The sequence below is a fragment of the Ursus maritimus genome, unplaced genomic scaffold (genome assembly GCF_017311325.1).
Source record: "Ursus maritimus isolate PB19 unplaced genomic scaffold, ASM1731132v1 scaffold_11, whole genome shotgun sequence".
Taxonomy (NCBI): Eukaryota; Metazoa; Chordata; class Mammalia; order Carnivora; family Ursidae; genus Ursus; species Ursus maritimus.
The window spans coordinates 70,665,841-70,688,270 of NW_024423453.1; the positions used below are offsets into that span (position 1 = coordinate 70,665,841).

The window sequence follows — 22,430 nt, forward strand, 5'->3', positions numbered from 1 at the left end:
GAAAATTCCATCTTTATATCTTTCATATTTTGCCACTCATTCTTTCTCCTTCAACCTGCAGGAGCTCCTATTAGACAAATATTGGAGCTTCTCATTCTCTCCGATCTCTTTTCTTGCCTACTTCCCATTCTCCGTGCTGCAATCCACTTGACAGCACTTGTTTTTCTCACCAGCCCGAGCCAATCTTCATGGTAATGTTTCAGCTTGTGGTCCTTCCACACACTAGTAATATAAATTCAGACGTTTACCGGCATGTGGCCCAGGCTTTGGGATTTCTCATGAATGCCTTTTTACCCCAAAGTTCCTTGTGGCTGCCCCAGGATGGTTGGCAGGGTCTCTTTCAGGTTCCAGCTCCCTTCATCTGAGAGACTTCACTCCTGTGATCCAGCACCTCATAGGCTTAACTGGAACGAGAATCCTCAACGCTCCTGCCCTTACTTTTGTCCATAACCATTGGAGCTGTGTTGGCATCAACTAGTACCACTCTGGCTTCCCTTTCTTTCTTGTACCTTGATATTTTTTTTCCTTCTTCCTTCCCTCCCTTCCCTCATTCCATTTCCCCCAAATTCAGCTACTTCACAAAAAAATACATTTTTTTTCTATTTTGGCCAATATTTGTCAGTCTGGTCAGTTCAGTCTGCCATGTTGCCAGAGGTCTCCCTCGTTTACTCACTTAAAAACATATTTTATATTTTAGAGCAATTTTAGATTCACAGCAAAACTGAGTGGAAAGTAGAGATTTCCCATTACACACAGCTTCCCCCACTACCAACATCCCCCCACCGGAAATAGTACATGTATCAAAACTGATGAACCCCACACTGACACAACATAATCACTCAAAGTCCCTAGTCTACATCAGGGTTAGTGTTTCACATTCTACAGGTTTGGATGAATACGTGACATGTATCCACCTTTACAATATCATATAGTTTCCTTATCCTAAAAATCCTCTGTGCTCTGCCTGTTCCTCCCTCCCTCTCCTCAACCTCAGATCTTTTCACGGTCTCCATAGTTTTTGCCTTTCCCAGACTGTCATATAATTGGAATCATACAGCATGTAACCTTTTCAGATTGGCTTTTCATTTAGTAATAAACATTTAAGTTTCCTCCATGTCTTTTTGTGGATTGATAGTTTTTCTTTTTTTCTGAGTAGTATTCCATTATCTGGATGCACCACATTTTATTTATGCATTCACCTACTAAAGGACATCTTGGTTGCTTCCAAGTTTTGGTAATTATGAATAAAGCTGCTATAAACATCTGCATGCAGGCTTTTGTGTGGACATAAGTTTTGTGTTTTTTTCTAAGATTTTATTTATTTATTCGACAGAGATAGAGACAGCCAGCGAGAGGGAACACAAGCAGGGGGAGTGGGAGACGAAGAAGCAGGCTCATAGCGGAGGAGCCTGATGTGGGGCTTGATCCCATAACGTCGGGATCACGCCCTGAGCCGAAGGCAGACGCTTAACCACTGTGCCACCCAGGTGCTCCGGACATAAGTTTTCAACACATTTGACCAAATACCAAAGAATGGGATTGCCAGAGAATATGGCAAGAGTAGATTTAGTTTTTGACAAGTCTGGCCAGAGGTTTATCAATTTTGCCGATATTTTCAAAGATCACGGTTTCATTGATCTTTTTCTTTTTTTTTTTTTAAGTTTCTATTTCATTTATTTCTGTTCTAGACTTTCATATCTCCTTCCTTCTACTGGTTTTGGGTTTTGTTTGTTCTTTTTCTAGTCCTTTAGGGAAAAAGTTATGTTGTTTATTTGAATTCTTCTTGTTTCTTGGGATAGGCCTGTATAATCTTCCATTTTAGAATAGATTTCACTGCATCCTAAAGATTTTGGACCACTGTGTTATCATTTTCATTTGTTTCTCCAAGCATTTTTTAATTTCCTCTTTGATTTCTTGGCTGACGCATTCATTGTTTAGTAGTGTGTTATTTAACCTCCAAGTATTCATGGGTTGTTTTTATGATTTTATTTATTTCAGAGAGAGAGAGTATGTGTGCATGTGAGAGCACGGAAGGGGCAGAGGGAGAGGGAGAGGCAGACAATCCCCATCCCACCCCCAGCAGACTCCCCACTGAGCAGGAGCTTGATGTGGGGCTTGATCTCATGATTCTGGGATCATGGTCTGAGTGGAAACCAAGAGTAGAATGCTTAACGGACTGAGCCACTCAGGTGCCCCCCATGTATTTGTGTTCTTTCCAGACTTTTTCTTTTTCATAGCATGGTCAGAAAAGATGCAGGGTAGGATTTTATAATCTTTTTGAGTTTGTTGAGACTTGTTTTGTGGCCTAACATGTGATGTTCTTTTTTTTTTTTTTTTAAGATTTTATTTGACAGAGAGAAACAGCAAGAGAGAAAACACAAGCAGGGGAAGAGGGAGAGGGAGAAGCAGGCTCCCCACCGAGCAGGGAGCCTGACATGGGGCTTGATCCCAGGACCCTGGGATCATGACCTGAGTCAAAGGCAGATGCTTAACGACTGAGCCACCCAGGCACCCCCATGTGATCTATTCTGGAGAATATTTCATGTGCACTTGAAAAGAACGTGTTATCCTGCTGGAATGTTTTGAATATAGCTGTTAGGTCCATCTGGTCCAATGTGTCATTCAAAGCCACTGTTTCCTTGTTGATTTTCTGTTTGGATGACCGATTGTAAGTGGCGTGTTAAAGTCCCCTGCTACCCTTTTGTTATTATCGATTACTTCATGTTTATTTTTAGCAGCTTTATGTATTTGGATGCTTCCATGTTGGGTGCATAAATATTTACAATTGTTGTATCTTCACGATGGATTGTTCCCTTTATGATTATATAGTGTCCTTTTTTTGTTAAAAAAAATTTTTTTTTTAGTAGGCTCCACACCGAGTGTGGAGCCCAATGTGGGGCTTCAACTCACAACCCGGAGATCAAGACCCAAGCTGAAACCAACAGTCAGATGCTCAACTGACTGAGCCACATGGGTGTCCCTAAAAATTTTTTTAAATTGGAGTAAAGTACATATAACCTTTGCCACTTTAACCATTTTACTATTTTAAGTAATCTCTACCCCCAAAATGGAGCTCGAACTCATGACCCTGAAATCAAGAGTCCCATGCTCTGCCAACTAAGCTAGTCAGGTGCCCCCTCCTTTATCTTTTGTTAGTCTTTCTTTTAAAGTCTATTTTGTCTGATACAAGTATTGCTACCCCAGCTTTCTTTTCACTTCCATTTGCATGGTAAATGCTTTCCATCTTTTCATTTTCAGTCTGCAGGTGTCTTTAGGTCTGAAATTAGTCTCCTGTAGGCAGCATACAGATGGGTCCATCCAGTCACCTTACATCTTTTGGAATGTTTGTAAAAAACTGCCCAACTGTCTTCCAAAGTGGCTGTACCATTTTTGTATTCCTACCAGCAAGCAATAGAAGTTTCTATTGCTCCACATCCTTGTTAGCATTTGATCTTGTCAGTTTCTGGATTTTGGCCATTCTAATAGGTGTGTAGCGGTATCTTGGTTTAATTTGTAATTCTGTAATGACATGTGATGCTGAATACCTTCTCAATATGCTTATTTGTCAACTGTATATCTTTGATGAGATGTCTGTTCAGGTCTTTTGCCCAATTTTCAATCAGGTTATTTGTTTTCTCATTAAGAGTTCTTTGTTTTATTTCAGGTTAAGTCTTTTATCAATTACGTTTTTGGCAAATATTTTCTCCCAGTCTAATGGCTTCTTTTCTCATTCTCTTGATTTTACTCATTTTTTAAAGAACGAAAATAAATTCAGACAGGAAAACTTACTAAGAAACTCAGATAAAGCTAGGTATGGAGCCACAAAGTGAAAGTAGGGTCTTCTCCAGTAATCTCAAATCACTGAGAAATTTCAGGCACAAATTTTGTTTTTAATATAGAAAGATAGCATATTCATAAAACTGTTTCCTTTTTCACACCATTCAACAACATGTTGCCCAAGTAAAGGGCTCTGTAACATTGTAGAGAAATTAGGTTCTGTCTAAGGGTGCCTAGATGGTTTAGTCAGTGAAGCATGAGACTCTTGGTCTTGGGGTCATGAGTTCAAGCCCCACGTTGGGCATAGAGCCTACTTTTATGTATTTATTTATTTGGGTCTACTTAAAAAAAAAATTAGGTTCTGGGCGCCTCAGCCGGTTAAGCATCTGCCTTCAGCCCAGGTCATGATCCCAGGGTCCTGGGATCGAGCCCCACATCAGGCTCCCTGCTCCAAGGGGAGCCAATGCTTCTCCCTCTCCCTCTGCCTGCTGCTCCCCTTGTCTGTGCTCGCTGTCTCTCTGTCAAATAAATAAATAAAATCCTTTAAAAAAAATTAGGTTCTATCTAGAATGAGTTCAGGGGCACCTGGGTGGCTCAGTTGGTTCAGCGTCTGCCTTCAGCTCAGGTCATGATCCTGGAGTCCCGGGAATCGAGGGGAGTCTGCTTTTTTCCTGCCCCTCCCCCTACTTGTGCTCTCTCTGTGTGTCTCTCAAATAAATAAAATCTTAAAAAAAAAAGAAAGAAACAGAATGAGTTCAAGAAGCACTACACCGTTTCAGAATGGAGTTTCTAAATAAATACAAGGAGACATAGTGGTGAAGCAAGCAGCCAGCATGCTTTGGGAAGGTATTTTTAAGGGTTATAGAAAGAAGGGCAAGAATTATAAGAAAAAGGGGAAGAGAGAGGCCACTCTTGGAGCTGGCTCTCCCATAGGTAATAGAAACTGTCTGATGGGAAAAGAGATTTGAAAAACAAGACAACACATACACACATGCACACAGATACGTCCCTCAATTGCCACAGAAGACTGTTAGTGACTATTCCAAGAAATCTTATTACTAGGTCACAGTGAAATTACCTTGCTACTAATACTGGAGCTGCATCTTGCATACTGAATAATAAACTAATAATTCTAACAAGTGTTGCAGCTCTAGGAAGGAAAAGAACTATATCAATATATCAACAGCACTATTTCAAACACAAATTCACATTTATACAAATTTGTTTTTATTTATTTCCCACCCCACAGCCCAATCATTTCACATTAAGACTGGAAAACAAGGCAAGAAAACAGGAATAAAAAGTGAAGAAATTTCTGTATTATATTCAAGCATTTGTCTTTTCTGATTATATAAGAGAAAATGAGTATTAGGAAATCCAACTTCAAAAGAGAAATTCAAATTTCAAAACGCTTTTAAAGAGAATCAGAAAGCTGATCAGTTACACCAGAGATCAGTGATCCAAGTTGTTTGATTCAGTGGTTTTAAATTCCAGGTCTTAGCTCTATGTCCTGCACTCCAAATGAAATCGGAAGTGCACTTAAGAACTATTAACACTCCAAGTTCTTCAACAGAACTTTGAAGCAGAGGCTGGGCAACGCAATAAACTGAAAACTTGCTTGGTTTTCTTCTTCTAAGGAGTTTTTAAAGCTAAAGTTTCTCTTCTCACACAGTCATATAAAATGGGAATTTCTGCTTTGTCCTCTCCAAGCCATCACACCAAAAAATAAATACAAATTCGAAAAGGGTAAATAAAACTGGCTTTTAAAACCAGTTAAAGCAAGTTAAAACTGAATTAACCCTGAAGGGGTTAGAAGATTTTAAAACAGGGAAAAATAAACACAAAAAACCCCACAGGCAGAGTGACAACTTTCTAAGCTGAAAATGTTTGGACTTTGGCAGGAGTGTCATGTTTTCCAAAGCTGACTTCTGGAAATCTTAAGCTGGATTCAGAAAAATTCCTAACAAAATCAGCCAACAGCCAGGAATAGGTTATTGAGCAAGGGAAATGAGTGATTCCATTTACAAACACATCAACGAAAAGAAGGCCGCACATCCGGAAGAAAGGTTTAAGGAAGACTCACACTCTGTCATGAACCTTCCTAGCTGTTGAATTTCACCATGTTCTGATTCTTAATTTAAAAGCTGAAACTTATTAAAGATCAGTAACAGAGCAAATGTGTGTCGGGGGTGAGGGGTATAGGAAGAAATCAACATGGGACACTGTAAAGCAACAAAAATATACAGAAAAAAAAACCTATCTGGCCTCTCTCAGGATGCTAAGGAATGGCTAAAGGCCCCTTTCGAAAGCTTCAAAGCCAACTCATGTCACAGGTGTCATAAACTCAATCCCCAGACAAGATTAGGTCAGAAGGGCCTGTCTACGCCACCAGCTGGTTTTACTACGTGCCTTTCACACTTGCCGGCAACAGCAGTATCTTGAAAAACTTTGCCTCACAGGCCTTTTTATTACCTTTCTCAGTTGCCCAAATTAAGTAACTCTACTTTAAGAAACTTGGAATGACTTCATTCATGATCACCTCTGGCGCCAGAAACGGGAAGCGCTTAGTAAGCAGAACTTCTAAGGTGTAACGGCTGCTTCTGCAGGCCTGCATAGCACATGCTGGCTGTGCAGGCTCTTCCAGGTACCCCGTATTCACCTCCCCATCTATGCAGGAGCAGTACTTCCTCCACTTGCTCTACAAAGACCACAAGGCAGTTTCCAGCTGATATTTAGAATGGAAATTATTACTTGGTGCTATCTGGTATAAAAGAAAAAAAAAAAAAGAAGAAGAAGAAAAAATATCTTATTCTACTGGGTTGGTGAAAAAAACCCACCTAACACAAAAACCCCTTCCATCCCTGTTGCTCCTGCAGGAGTCGCAGCTGAGTTCAGAGCTCTAACCTCCCTAACCAGCCCACATCCTGGCCGTCCTGTCACAGGAAGAAGAGGTTCTCGCACAGCTGGATGGCTGGTTCATGATGCAAGATTTGTCCTGACAGGAAAGCGAGCTTGTGGGCATACTTGCAAGGAGCTGGAACTCTGATGGTGCCAGGCCAATTCCAGTACATGTGGCACAGTTTGAAAGTCAACCTGTAAGCCAAACAGAAAATAGAATCCACCTTCCATCTGCGACACAATTATGTACAAATGGGTATATGACACACAGCATACTTTTCAAAAAACTGGGGGACTGAGAAATACGTGATGCAACTTTTGGGAATCATTTTTAAGGGGAATTATTTCCTTTCCACTATTTGTAAGTCAAGAGGACATGGATAAAATAGGTAAATTCCCTCATTTTAGGTGCCCCCGTTTTTAGATCAAAACAAGGTGGGCGCCTGGGTGGCTCCTTCGGTTAAGCCTCTGCCTTCAGCTCAGGTCATGATCCCAGGGTCCTAGGACTGAGTCCCGCATCAGGCTCCCTGCTCAGGGGGGAGCCAGCTTCTCCCTCTGCCTGTCACTCCCTCTGTTGGTGCTCTCTTCCACCCAACTCTCTCTGAGAAATAAATAAATAAATAAATAAATAAATAAACAAACAAATAAATAAATAAATAAATCTTTTTTAAAAAAGAAAGGAAACAGGGTAAATGACAGGAGAACTTTTTTTTCCCCCTCAAGAAGAAGTTGCAGAAGGGTAAGGACTGCAGAAGGGTAAGTATTCCAGCAAAGTACTGATATAAGCTGAGTCCAAGGACATTGGGTCTCAAAACTCTGTATGTCGTAATCACCCAGAGCAGTTTTTTTTTTTTTAAGATTTTATTTATTTATTTGACAGAGAGAGAGAGAGAGAGAGAGAGAGAGAGAGGGAACACCAGCAGGGGGAATGGGAGAGGGAGAACGAGGCTTCCTGCTGAGCAGGGAGCCTGATGCGGGGCTCGATCCCAGGGCCCTGGGATCACGCCCTGAGCCAAAGGCATATGCTTAATGTCTGAGCCACTCAGCCACCCCCAGAGCAGTTTTTTAAAAATAAGAATGCCTTAAAATGCTTGGGGGTAAAGCCTGGGCATCACTGTTTATTTAAAGCTCTTCAAATAATTTTAATGTGCACAAGAAATACCAATCACTCTTCAAAAAGATACCATTACCATGAAAGACAAGAAGAAACTCAAAGGGTAAATAACAAAAGGGTGGGGGAGGTATTGACCCCATTTTAGCTAGCTAGCCAGAATTAATTACAAAAGAGACAGAATAAATTATCTCTCGGTCAGCTCACCTCTGCATGTGATCAGGGCTCAGGTTCGCAGTGTTGAGAACACAGACGTAATGGGTAGGAATGCCACAACCCTGCCGGACATGATGAGCAAGAAGGTAGAAGTCCACCCTAGGAAGGAAAAAGTACAAAGGAATGATATGGTCAGGTCTGGCTAGAGAGACTGGAAAAGATCTTGGTGATCATTTTGGCTACCTCACCTAAGGCTCAGAGAGGTCAAATCACCGGATCAAGGACACACACAGACCAAACCATGATTACATAAGCTTAGGATTCCAGACTCAACAGGCTATTTAAGAGTGGTAGGAGGAACTGCCAAAACTGTGTGCAGAAGGTTAAAAAAGCACGCACAACCTTAGAACGTGCATTCAATATTTTATACTTAAGAGGTAAAAGCTTTATTGTTGGTTTCTTTCTAATCCTTTTGAAAATATTTTATAACAGTAAAATCTCTGAGGATTCCATTCCACATCTCTCTAGGCAACCTCCCCATTCCAATACCCAGGGAACAGATAACTCCTCCAACCTATTCTTGTTGAAATATAATGTTTTCCCCACTTACCACTCACAGCTTGTTATGGTATGATCTACCACAGTCCCAGGGGAAGGAGTCATAAAGTGCTCAGTAGCAGCCAGGTACAGATTGGTGCTGATTTTCTTCTGAACTACAAATACTACCATCTTGGGCTGATAATTCTCAAAAGCTTCAAAACACTTCTGTAGCTGAGGAATCTCATAGTTGGCAACCGTCTTTAGTTGGCCATCAGACACTCCATCACGGTACACCACGATCTTCTCTGGGAGACAGTGGTTCACCTGCAACGGACACCCCACTGAGGTGAACTGTGGGGTCTGGGGTTAATAACTGCAGGCAGGGAGAGGCTCACTCAGCACACAGCCTGGAGATCTGGCAGCAGATCCCTCTAATAGGGGGGACCAAACCCACCATGACATAAGGGCAGGGGGGAATGCGTCTAGCCATTTCCAGACTTCCTCAGGGTAGTAAAACAGACCTGGTACAGCGAAGGGGTTATAAAATATGAAAGCAAAAATAAGCCAGTGATGAGCCACATACTACGTATGGCACATACTCAAAGTTAAAAGGAATGATAGGAAAATTATGGGGTGAATCAGTCTTCCTATGACTTGGATTTAACATGAATTACTGTCTAGGCAAAGAACAAGGTAAAATGTTAGAGAAATTCTAACATGACTGCACATCATACAGATCTACCATCTTCACATTTTTTATGTATAAGCGACATCCAAAGTTGCTAGTCAGTGAAAGGGTCCTTTACTAAATATTATCCTACAATCAGGGATAATGTGAAACATTTTTACTTTAAGTAATTAATCAGTAAAAAGTCATGGTAAATTGTCTATGGATCCAAATCAAATTTGGATGCTGGCTTGAATCAGTTTGAAGAATAATGTGTTTCCCATTTAGAGAATATAATTATGTTCTAGCTGGGTTTGATTTCAATAGTTCAAGAGAATAAGCTGTTCTATTTTTAAACAAGAAGTTCCCTGAAAAGTGCTTTAGTTTGATTCACAGTAAGTAGCAGTTTGATTTTAATTGTGTGGTATAGGTTATTCACCTCAAAAACCTAAATTCCCCTCAGAAACCTAAATTATTACTGAATTAAATACACACTATACATTTCTTTACACTATTCATTCTTTATACATTCTTTATTCTTTTTAAGTTTCAATTTAAAGGATACTTTTTAAACATAAGCATTTAGAATATTTCTGAAGTTTAAGTTCAGAACTTCAAATATTTTATAAATATCCCTTTTCTTCTAGAACACCTTAAGTACTCCATTTACGAATGTGTATTCATCTTCACAGTCCCAAACTGACATTATTGTTCCAGTTTGTACTACTTTTTTTGTGTTGTCGTTGGCTGTCCAGCATCTATTCTACCTTTTTTGGTAAGAACATTTAGTTTCCTTCTACCCACAACAGGATAAGTCTGATAGGACTATTAGTCCAGGTGCCTCCCCCTCATCCAAGGGTTTTCAGCACTCCTGATCTATGGGGCTAGATAATTCTGTTTTGCAGGGGCTGACACTATAGGACAGTTAGCATTCCTGGCCTCTACCCACTAGATGCCAGTAGCAATCGCCCCCAGTTATAACTAAAAGTGCCTCTAGACATTGCCCACTGGAAGGATATAACTGCCCCCAGCTGAGAACCACTGCACTAACCAAAGCACATAAAGATGACTCAAGTCACGCCAACATAATGTTCTTCATTGCTCTGAATCTTGAGCAGAGAATGAAAATCACTAGGATTTGGTTTCTCTGTGGTAGTGTCTCTTTAGGTCCTTGCTTCTGGAACTTTAGGAGCTACTCTGACTACTGCCCATTTCCCAGCTTGATGCTAAACCTTCTCACCAATCCTGAGATGATCCATAATTTTATCAACTAATTCTCATTTTCCTGAAGTTAACACATTTCCATGACTTCTGAAAGACCTCTTACTGATACACTGTGTTAAAAGGTGGATACCACAGGTACTGAGATCAGGAAGAAAGGCTCAAATCACAGATAAGGAAACAAAGAGGAAGGATACTGGATCTGGGGTCAGGAGATCTGGGACTGAGTCTGATTCTGCTGCTCCTTGGCTATGATCTTGAACACTGTTTCCTCAGTTCAAAAATGGAGATAAACGACCATCTTACCTTCTTGTCAGGGTTGTTAAGAGGAATAAAGTAAAAAATATATACAGTTGACTCTTGAACAACACAAGTTTGAACTGCATGGGTCCACTTATATATTAATTTTTTCAATACAATACAGTACTGTAAATGCATTTTCTCTCCCTTATGATTTCAACATTTTCTTCTCTCTAGCTTACTCTGTTGTAAGAATACAGTATGTGACATATTTAACACATAAAATATGTGTTAAGTCTACTGTTTGTTATTGATAAGCCTTCTGGTCAATGGCAGGGTATTAGTAGTTGAGTTTTTGAGAAGTCAAAAGTTATACACAGATTTTTGACTGTGGGCAGGGGGGGCGGTTGGTGCTCCTAACCCTTGCATTATTCAACAGCCACCTACATTTATCTTTAAAAGCTGTTGAGAACAAGCCAGATCAAGGAAATATAGATATTTAATTACAGAGAAGAGACATAATGAGATCAATAGAGTGAAAAATAGAAACAAATTCATTTGAAGTATTCACTGACATCACCTTTTTCTTTAAAATTTGCTAACCAATCACTGACTGTGAGACACTGTACTTGGCCCTATATAAGCTGCCAAGAGAAGTGAAAGACGTGATTCCTGTTATCAAGGAGTTTAAAAATCTAATAATAGTTAACAATGGCAACTTTTCTAGGTCATCTAATCCAGTCTCCTCATTTCATAAATGATGATTATGGTCCAGACAGGGGTCAGGACATAAGACAAATCACAATATATTTTTTAAAAGATTTTATTTATTTATTTGACAGAGAGAGAGAGCACAAGCAGGAGGAGTGGCAGGCAGAGGGACAGGGAGAAGCAGGCTTCCTGCTGAGCAGGGAGCCCAATACAGGGCTCGATCCCAGGACCCCGGGATCATGACCTGAGCCAAAGGCAGATGCTTAACCGACTGAGCCACCAAGATACCCCAACAAATCACAATATTGAAACATAGATGTTAAATGTATATTATTAAACCACTCCAGTAATAGAATAAATACATTAAATAAATTAATGAGTACCCTGAATGCAGGACTGTTTCTTTGACTTGGTATTGCTAGTGCTGAGTATAATAACAAGGATCAAGTAGAAAATCAGTATCTGCTGAAAGTCTGAGATGTTCTTTTAGTATGTCTCCATTCATTCATAGAACACTGAAAGCCACTAAAAACAAGCAATTGTGCTAGTCTCAGAAACTTAGAAATTTCTTTGATACAATCCAAATATTCATGGAACCGAAATTAAAACTGGGGAGACAGACACATAAAGTAAATGCTAATGATAAATTATAAATAACATTATAAAGGTGTAAGCAAAACACTGTAAGAACAGAAAAGTATAAGACACTTGTCGTCTAGAGGGAGAAATGAACATTCTGTCTCAGGAAAAGGTGTAATGAAAGATCAGCAAACAATTCAGGCAGCAAAGAAGGATAAAAGGATTCCGGGTAGAACACAAGCAATAGCCTAGATTATAGCTGGAGAAGGGGTAAGAAAACAACTAGAGACCACTATGTGATCAGTCACACATTTGAAAAACTACTCTGGCAACCATCTAAACAATAGATCGGGGTGCCTGGGTGGCTCAGTTGTTTAAGTATCTGCCTTCAGCTCAGGACATGAGCCCAGACTCCTGGGATCAAGCTCTCAGTCAGGCTCTGTGCTCAGCAGGGAGCCTGCTTCTCCCTCTCCCTCTCCCCTCCCCTGCTCGTGTTATCTCTTGCTATTTCTCTCTCTCTCTCTCTCAAATAAATAAAATCCTCAAAAAAATTTTTAAAAATAAAAAAACAGATCAAAGACGATTAAGAATGGGCATTAGGACTAGAACACTTCTAGTTCAGAATGTCAAAAGACACCAAAAACCTTCATTCTTATGGTAACATGCAAAAAAATCAAAATATAAAAATCACACTCCCAGGGGTGCCTGGGTGGCTCAGTCACAGTTAGGCATCTGACTCTTGGTTTTGGCTCAGGTCATGATCTTGAAGTTGTGGAATTGAGACCCACAATGGGCTCCATACTCAGCTTGGAGTCCTTTGGGTTCTTTCTCCCTCTGCCCCTCCCCCCACTCACACGCATGCATGTGCACTCTCTCTCTCTCCCCCCTAAATAAATAAATAAATAAATAAATAAATAAATAAATAAAATCTTTTTAAAAAATCACACTTCCATATGGGACTATCAAAGACTGGCAGATGCAAGAAAGCCTTGATAAACTGACTTGAGCACAGAGGAGCCTTCACAGATGAGCAGTGAATCTCTAAAGATCCAAGAGACGAATGCTAAGAGTGAGTGTGGGTAGCAGAAAGAGGAGGCCTGAGGCTGGAGAAATTTTTATCAAAAACAGACCAGACTGACAGGATTTTTAAGAGATGGTGGAGGAGGAAGAACAAGGAATACACCCTACCCCCCCCCCCCATTACAAATACACTAGCAGAATCCACCTGATGTAAACTATTTTGGAACTGAAGAGTTTACTGAAGGCTTGCAACTTCCCTGGAAGACTTGGACAGTGAAGTGCAGGTTATTTCTACTCCCAGTACAAAAGCAGCCCTATCCCCATATTCACCCACACTGCAGGGTGCTGTCCTATAAATACTGGGATCTGTGCCCTGATTGCTGCTGTCTGATCAGACATGTGCAAACAGGCAGTCAGCCATTCTTGCTACATCTACCTCTCCAGCAAAAGTGACTTCCAGAGGATTTAATGGGCAAGTGGCATCCTCCCCTGCCCTTCATTTTGCTCTTTCTCCTCTTTTGGGGGTTAGACACTGAAGACTAGACAATCAAAACCAACTGCATATATGTAAATAATCAGGAAGTGACAATGCATGCCCAGACAGAGAAAAACTCAAAAAATGACTTAGAAGACCTTAAGTCCCAGCACAGTCATAATCTATAACGATCAAAAAAGAAAACAAAAACAGCAAAGCGCTGAAGAAGAGGAAGAATCTGATTTCCAAAGTTACAACATTATTAGATTCAAATGTCCAGTTTTCAATAAAACTCACAAAGCAAAAAAAAGAAACAAGATAGTACAGCCCAAAGGAAAACATTAAATCAACAGAAACTGTTGCTAACAAAGACCTCATGGCAGTTATACTGACCAAAGACCTTAAAACAATGGTTTTAAAAAATTCTCAAAGAACCAAAGGGAGACGTGGACAAAGTAAACAAGAGTGGAAATATTAATGAAGAGAACACCTAAAAAGTCACCAAAAATAACTTCTAGAGTTGAAAAGTACAATAAGTGAAATGAAAATTCCCTAGATGATTCAAATGCAGATCTGAACAGGCAGAAGAAAACCAGCAAGCTTGAAAACTGTATAATGGATATTACTGAGATTAAGGAACAGAAATAAAAAAAGACTAGAAAAAAAGAGAATAGTGCCTAAGGGACCTATAGGACACCATCCAGCAGACCAAAATATGTATCATGGGCCTCCCAGGAGAAGAAAGGGGCAGAGAGAATATTTGAAGAAATAATGGCTGAAAACTTCCTAAATCTGATGAAAAACATGAATATAAACATCCAAGAAGCTCAATGACCTCCAAGTAAGATGAATTCAAAGAGAACCACACTGACACACATAATCAAATTTTCAAAAGCCGAAGATAAAGAGTCTTAAAAACAAGATAGAAACAAGGCATCGCACACAAGAAGTGCTCAGTAAGATTATCAGCAGACTGTTCATCAGAAACTATGGAGACTAGAATGTAGTGGGCTGATATATTCAAAATACTAGAAGACAAAATCTTATGCCAGCAAATTATTTCTTGAAAAGAAAGAAAGAAATTAAGACATTCCCAGGTAAACAAAAGCTGAGTTTCTTGCCAAGAGACATGCCATGCAAGAAATACTCAAGGGAGTCCTACAGGATGAAATAAAAGAATGCCTGGGGTACCTGGGTGGCTTAGTGGGTTAAGCGGCTGCCTTTGGCTCAGGTCATGATCCCAGGGTCCTGGGATTGAGCCCCATGTCAGGCTCCCTGCTCAGTGGGGGGTCTGCTTCTCTCTCTGCCCTTCCTTGTGCTCTCTCTCTCTGTCTGAAATAAAGAAATAAAATCTTAAAAAAAAAAAAAAAGAATGTCTGTGGCCATGTGAAAAAATTAAGATTTCAATAAAGGTTAAATATCATTGTAGCGATGGTTGGTACTACATTTTAAAATTTTCTACACGATTTATAAGACTAGTAAATTTAAAAAAAGGATTAGTCTAAAACTTACTATTGTTTACCTTTGGTTTGTAACCCTACATCTTGTTTTTTACAAAATTTAAAGACAAATGTATTTAAAAGGATTATAAGTCTAACTTTTTGGGCACATATAAAGATATATAATTTTATGACATCAACAGCTAAAGAGGTAAAGATGGACCTGTAAAGAGCAGAGTTTTTATGTTGTTGAAGTTAAACTACTACACATTCAAATTAGAGTGTTAGAATTTTAGGATGTTAAATGTAATCCCCATGCTTACCACATAGAAACTGAACATATACAAAAGGAAATGAGAGCGTCCCAAACAAAATCAACCCAAGAAGGTCCACACCAAGACACTTAATAAACCCTATCAGCTGATTTCTCAGCAGAAATGTTATAGACCAGAAGAGAGTGGCATGAGATATTCAAAGTACTGAAAGGAAAAAAACTCCATCCAAGGATACTCTACCCAGCAAGGTTATCATTCAAAATAGAAGGAGAGATAGAGTTTCACAGACAAAACTTTAAAAAGATCATCACCATTACACCAGCCTTATAAGAAACACTAAAGGAAATTCTTTGAGTGAATAGAAAAAGTCATAACAGGAGTAAGAAAATTATGAAAAGAAAAAACTTCAAAGATAAATGCAAACATATAAAAAAGTAGATTAATCACTTATAAAACCTTTATGGAGGTTAAAGCACAAAAGCAATAAAATCAATTATACCTATAAAAATCAGCCAAGGGAGTCACAAAATAAAGAATATGAAGTAAGACATCCTATCCATACACCGTGATTGGTAGAGGGGAATAAAAATTTAGTGCTTTTAAAATGAATTCAAACTTAAGCAACCCATAAGATGTTATATATGAACCTAACAGCAACCACAAACCAAAAACCTGTAATAGATACAGAAAAAATAAAGAAAATGGAATCCAGGCATATCACTGAAGGCCATCAAACTATATGGCAAAGGAGCAAGGGAAGGAAGGAACAGAGAAGCACTATTAGAACAACCATAAAACAGGGGCGCCTAGGTGGCACAGCGGTTGAGCGTCTGCCTTCGGCTCAGGGCGTGATCCCAGCATTACGGGATCGAGCCCCACATCAGGCTCCTCCGCTATGAGCCTGCTTCTTCCTCTCCCACTCCCCCTGCTTGTGTTCCCTCTCTCGCTGGCTGTCTCTGTCAAATAAATATATAAAATCTAAAAAAAAAAATTAAAAAAAAAAAAAAGAACCACCATAAAACAAGTAGGAGTTCCTGGGTGGCTCAGTTGGTTTTGGCTGAGGTCACAATCTCAAGGTCGTGAGATTGGGCCCTGCCAGGCTCATAAAACAAGTAACAAATGTTAGGAGTACATACCTATCAATAATTACTTTAAATTTAAATGGACTAAATGCTCTAATAAAAAAGACAACGTTACTGAATAGATAAAAAAGCAAGACCCATCTATATGCTGCCTACAAGAGAATCGCTTCAGACCCAAAGACACATGCAGACTGAAAATGAAGTTATGGAGAAGCATTTACTAGGCAAATGGAAGTAAAAACAAAAAAACCAAAACACCAGAGTAGCAATACTTGTATTAGACAAAACAGACTTAAAAAAAAAAATCTTTTTATTTATTTATTTATTTGAGAGAGAGAGCATGATTGGGGAGGAGAGGGAGAAGCAGGCCCACTGCTGAGCAGGGAGCCCAAGGCAGAACTCGATCCCAGGACCCCAGGACCACGACCTGAGCTGAAGGCAGACACTTAACCAACCCAGCCACCCAGGCATCCCCAAAACAGACTTTGAAAGACTGTAACAGGAGACAAAGAAGGACACTACATAATGATAAAGGGAACAATCCAACAAGAGGACATAACAATTGTAAATAGTTATGCACCCAACATGGGAGCACCTAAATACATAAAGCAACTATTAACAGACATAAAGGAAAAAGCTGACAGTAATACAGTAATAGTAGGGGATTGGAAAGACATTCCATGCTCATAGGTTATAAGAACAAATATTGTTAAAAGGTCTATACTATCCAAAGCAATCTACACATTTAGCACAATCCCTATCAAAATACCAACATTATTCACAGAGCCAGAACAATCCTGAGAAATTGTATGGAACCACAACAGACCCCGAATAGCCAAAGAAACCTTGAAAAAGAAAAGTAAAGCTGAAGGCAGCACAATTCTGGATTATTATAAAGTAGTAATCAGAACAGTATGGTACAGGCACAAAAATAGACACATAGATCAAAAGAACAGAATAGAAAACCCAAAAATAAACCCACAACCATAAAGTCAATTAATCCTTGACAAAGCAGGAAAGAATATCCAATGGGAAAAGGACAGTCTCTTCAACAAATGGTGTTGGGAAAACTGGACAACAACACGTAAAAGGAAGAAACTAGACCACTTTCTTACACCATACACAAAAATAAACTCAAAATGGATTAAAGACCTAAATGTGAGACCTGAAACCATAAAAATCCTAGAAGAGAGCACAGGCAGTAATATCTCTGACATCAATCATAGCAACATTTTTCTAGATATATCTCTGGACACAAGGGAAACAAAGGCAAAAATAAACTATTGGGACTACATCAAAATAAAAAGCTTCTGCACAGTGAAGGAAATGATCAACAAAACTAAATGGCAACCTATGAAATGGGAGGAGATATTTGCAAATGACATATCCAATAAAGAGTTAGTATCTAAATATATAAAGAACTTGTAAAACTCAACACCCCCAAAATAATCCAATTAAAATGAGCAGAATATATGAACAGACATTTTTCCAAAGAAGATATACAGATGGCTGGGGCACCTGGGTGGCTTAGTTGGTTAAGCACCTGCCTTTGGCTTGGGTCATGATCCTGGGGTCATGGGATCGAGCCACATGTGGGGCTACCTACTCAGCAGGGAGCCTGCTTCTTCCTCTCTGTCTGCCTGCCACTTCCCCTGCTTGTGCTCTCTCTCTCTGTCTCAAATAAATAAAATCTTTAAAAAGAAAAAGACATACTGATGGCTAACAAACCCATGAAAAGATGCTCAACATCACTCATCGTCAGGGAAATGCAAATCAAAACTACAATGAGATATCACCTCACACCTGTCAGACTGACTAAAATCAACAACACAAGAAACAGGTGGTGGTGAAGAGGTGGAGAAAAAGGAACACTTGTGTACTGTTTGGTAGGAATGCAAACTGTTGCAGCCACTGTGGAAAACAGGATGGAGGTTCCTCCAAAAATTAAAAATAAAATTACCCTATGATCCAGTAATTGCACTACTGGGTATTTAAACAAAGAAAGCAAAGACACTAATTTGAAAAGATACAAGGACCCTTATGTTTATGGAAGCATTATTTACAACAGCCAAGATACAGAAGCAATCCAAGTGTCCACTGACAGATGAATGGATAAAGAAAATGTGGTATACACACACACACACACACACACAGGAATATTACTCAGCCATTTGCAGATCTTGCCATTTGCAACAACATGGATAGACCTAGACAGTATTATGCTGAGTGAAATAAGTCAAAGACAAAAATACCTTATAATTTCACTCATATGTGGAATTTAAGAAACCAAACAAATGAATGAAGAAAAAAGGAGACAAAAAAAAACCAAACCAGACACTTAAATACATAGAGCAAATTGGTGGTTGCCAGAGGGAAGGTGGGTGAGGAAGATGGGTGAAATAGAAAAAAGGGATTAAGACTACACTTACTTTGATGCGCACTGTGTGATGTATAGGACTGTTGAATCATTATATTGCATGTTAATCATACATTAAAAAAGGAAATGAGAAAGGAATTTAACCATTTTACTACAAAAAATGAACTAAACACGAAGAAGATAGTAATACAGTAAATGGAGGACAAAAAAAGCTATAAGGCATATATAGAAAACAAATAGCAGGGGCGCCTGGGTGGCGCAGTCGTTAAGCGTCTGCCTTCGGCTCAGGGCGTGATCCCAGTGTTCTGGGATGGAGCCCCACATCAGGCTCCTGTGCTAGGAGCCTGCTTCTTCCTCTCCCACTCCCCCTGATTGTGTTCCCTCTCTCGCTGGCTGTCTCTGTCAAATAAATAAAATTAAAAAAAACAAGAAAAAAAAAGAAAACAAATAGCAAATGGACAGAGTTTCTCCCCTAATTAGTAATTACTTTAAATGTAAATGGATTAAACTCTCCAATCAAAGAAACAGAGATCGGCAGACTAGATTAGAAACACATGACTCATCTATATGCTATCTACAAGAGACTCACTTTAGATCCAAAAGCACATATAGATTGAATGTGAAAGAATGGAAAATGATATTCTGTGCAAATAGTAATGAAAAGAAACTGGGGGAGGGCACCTGGGTGGCTCAGTCAGTTAAGCATCCAACTCTTTTTTTTTTTTAAGATTTATTTATTTATTTATTTGACAGAGATAGAGACAGCCAGGGAGAGAGGGAACACAAGCGGGGGGAGTGGGAGAGGAAGAAGCAGGCTCACAGCAGAGGAGCCCGATGTGGGGCTTGATCCCATAATGCCGGGATCACGCCCTGAGCTGAAGGCAGACGCTTAACCGCTGTGCCACCCAGGCACCCCAAGCATCCAACTCTTGATTTTGGCTCAGGTCATGATCTCAGTGTTGTGAGATCAAGTCCTGCATTAGGCCCTGTGTTGAGTGTGGAGCCTACTTAAGATTCCTTCTCTCCTTCTCCCTCTGCCCCTCACTGCCCCCACCCCTCAAAAAAAGAAAGAAAGAAACTAGGGATGTTTATAATAATACCAGACAAAATAGACTTAAAGTCAAAAACAGTTATAAGAGACAAAGGAGATTATACGTTAAAAAAGGTTCCAAAACTGCAAGATGATATAATAATTCTAAACATTTATACAGCTGATAACAGAGCATCAAAATATATGAGAAGGACAGAATTGAAGGGAGAATTAGGGAAATGCAAATCAAAAGTACAATAATATACCACTTTACATCCACTAAGATGGCTAATATAAATATATATATATATACACACATACACATACACACACACACACACAGAAAACAAGTGTTGGCAAGAATGTGGAGACACTGGAATCCTTGCACACAGGGACTGTTAAATGGTACACAGCTGCTGTGGAATATAGTATGGCAGCTCTTCAAAAAATTAAAAATAAGACTTATCATATGATCAAGCAATTCCACTTCTGGATCTATACCCTAAAGACCGAATGCAGGATCTCGAAGAGTTGTTTGTACACTCGTGTTCACTGCAGTATTATTCACAATAGCTAAAATGCAGAAGCAACCCAAGTGTCCATAGACAGATGAATGCATAATCATAATGTAGTATATACATACAATGAAATATTATCCAGTCTCAAAAAGGGAGAAGATTCTGCAATATAATACGACATGGATGAACTCTGAAGACATTATGCTAAGGGAAAGAAGTCAGTCAAAAAAGACAAATACTATATAATTGCACTTACGTGAGGTATTTAGTCAAAACCAATAGAGAGTAGAATGGTGGTTGCTCAGGGGCTGGGTAAAGAGGAGAATGGAGATTCGTTGTTTAGTGTGTGCAGGGTTTCAGTTTTACAAGATGAAAAGAATTATGGAGATTATGGCAGTGATAACTGCACATTATAAATGCATTTAAAACCATGAACCATATTAATAAAAAATGGTTAAAATGGTAAATTTTGTATGTATTTTACTCAATAAAAAAATTGGGGGGGGGGGAGAAGAGACCAGGTGAACTATGGGCAATTGTGGGTGCAGGAAGGGCAGGGTGATGTCTGGAAGATCCTTCCAAATAATAATCACTAGCTGGAGTTAGCACTCCACCACAATCTCTTCCTACTTCTGCTGAGAAAAGAGAAGTGAAGGTGGAACTGAAAAGTAGAAAGAACTCATATTCACATATTCTATAGCTGCCTGCAACTTTTCATTCTAAAAGCAATACCTTGGCCCTTCCCCTCTAAAGTCAGATACTAGTCAAAACCAGTCTAGCCCTATGTAGTCACAGCCACAGTCAGAACCACATCAGCAGCAACAAGGGTTGATCGGAGCGGAGTTCCAGCTTCTTAAGCTCAGGCCAAATAACTGAAGAACTTAACATCTGGTGATTACTCATCATGAGAGATAAAGCTGAGGCAAGTGTCAAAAATGTAGCTTGGTTTTGATTTTCACACTTGAGTAGAAGGAAACACTGGCACTCAGACTCAAACACTAGGTTTCAGTGGTTCCTGAGACACCCATGTAGAGAGGCCAAGCAGATAGTTGGAGATAAGTCTAGGAGCTCAGATGAACAGTACTGACTACAGTGTGTGTCCTCTGCGGTCCCATCTTTCCCTACCAGCAGTCCCTGGAACATTCTAGGGAGTCCAGAAAGTCAAAAATAATTTTATACTGCTACTACTGCTACTACTACTACTACATTACCTGTTATTTTCCCTATAATTCTCTCATAAATATACATTCGAATTTTCCAGAGAGTAAATGACATGTGACATCACAAAAGACTAAATGTAGAATATTTACCTGCATTTTGCTAACCCAAACATTAAAGCCATTTGCAAAAATGTAAAACAATGGCTCTCTTCTCACTAAACATTTTGGAAGTAGTTATCTTTAATTAAAAATGTTGTTATTGGGGCGCCTGGGTGGCACAGCATTTAAGCGTCTGCCTTCGGATCAGGGCATGATCCTGGCGTTCTGGGATCGAGCCCCACATCAGGCTCCTCCACTGTGAGCCTGCTTCTTCCTCTCCCATTCCCCCTGCTTGTGTTCCCTCTCTTGCGTGCTGTCTCTATCTCTGTCGAATAAATAAATAAAATCTTAAAAAAAAAAATGTTGTTATTGGGGCATCTTGCTGGCACAGTCAGTAGAGCATGCAACTCTTGATCTCAGGGTCGTGAGTTCAAGCCCCATGCTGGACGTAAAGCTTACTTAAAAAAAATAAAATAAAAACAGAAATGTTATGTTATTAACATGTATTGAGTTTATACTTTTTCTTATCCTATTTTTTACTGAGTATATTTGACATAGGAGATTAGTTTCAGGTGAACAACATAATTATTTCATATTTATACATAGTGCAAAATCATCACCAAAACCCATCTAGTTAACATCCATCACCACACATAATTACAATATTTTTTCTTGTGATAAGAACTTTTAAGATCTACTCTGTTAGCAACTTTCAAATATACAACATATGGTATTATTAACTAGAGTTGCTATGGTGTACATTACATCTTCATGACTTATATAATTTTATGATTGCAAGTTTGTACCTTTTGACCCCTTTCAACCATTTTGTCCACTCTTCTCACTCCCCACCTCTGACAACTACCAATCTGTTCTGTTTGGGTTTTTTTCCTTTTTTTAAAGATGACACATATAGCAGTGCCTAGATGGCTCAGCTGGTCAAGCTTCAAGCCCCACATTGGGTTCCGTGCTTAGCAGAGAGTCTGCTTGAAGATTCCCCCCCATACTCATCCCCCCACTTGTGCGCATGCACTGTCTCTCAAATAAATATATGT

The 22,430-nt window shown here is 39.4% G+C and overlaps 1 protein-coding gene across 2 annotated transcripts in view; it reads right to left on the bottom strand.

Annotated features, from left to right (window-relative positions):
* Positions 1-5,759: 5,759 nt before the first annotated feature.
* PIWIL2 (piwi like RNA-mediated gene silencing 2) overlaps positions 5,760-22,430 on the bottom strand; it is a 70,332-nt gene continuing 53,661 nt past the window's right edge. The window contains exons 20-22 of one of the 2 annotated variants that reach the window (XM_008702086.1): positions 8,553-8,806; positions 7,994-8,101; positions 5,760-6,870 (exon numbers count right to left, since the gene is read on the bottom strand). In XM_008702086.1, the coding sequence (XP_008700308.1) occupies positions 6,714-6,870; positions 7,994-8,101; positions 8,553-8,806 (519 nt within the window). In that variant the 3' untranslated portion in view covers positions 5,760-6,713. The remainder of the gene's footprint in view (positions 6,871-7,993; positions 8,102-8,552; positions 8,807-22,430) is intronic. The other variant, XM_040626542.1, reaches the window with a different exon arrangement.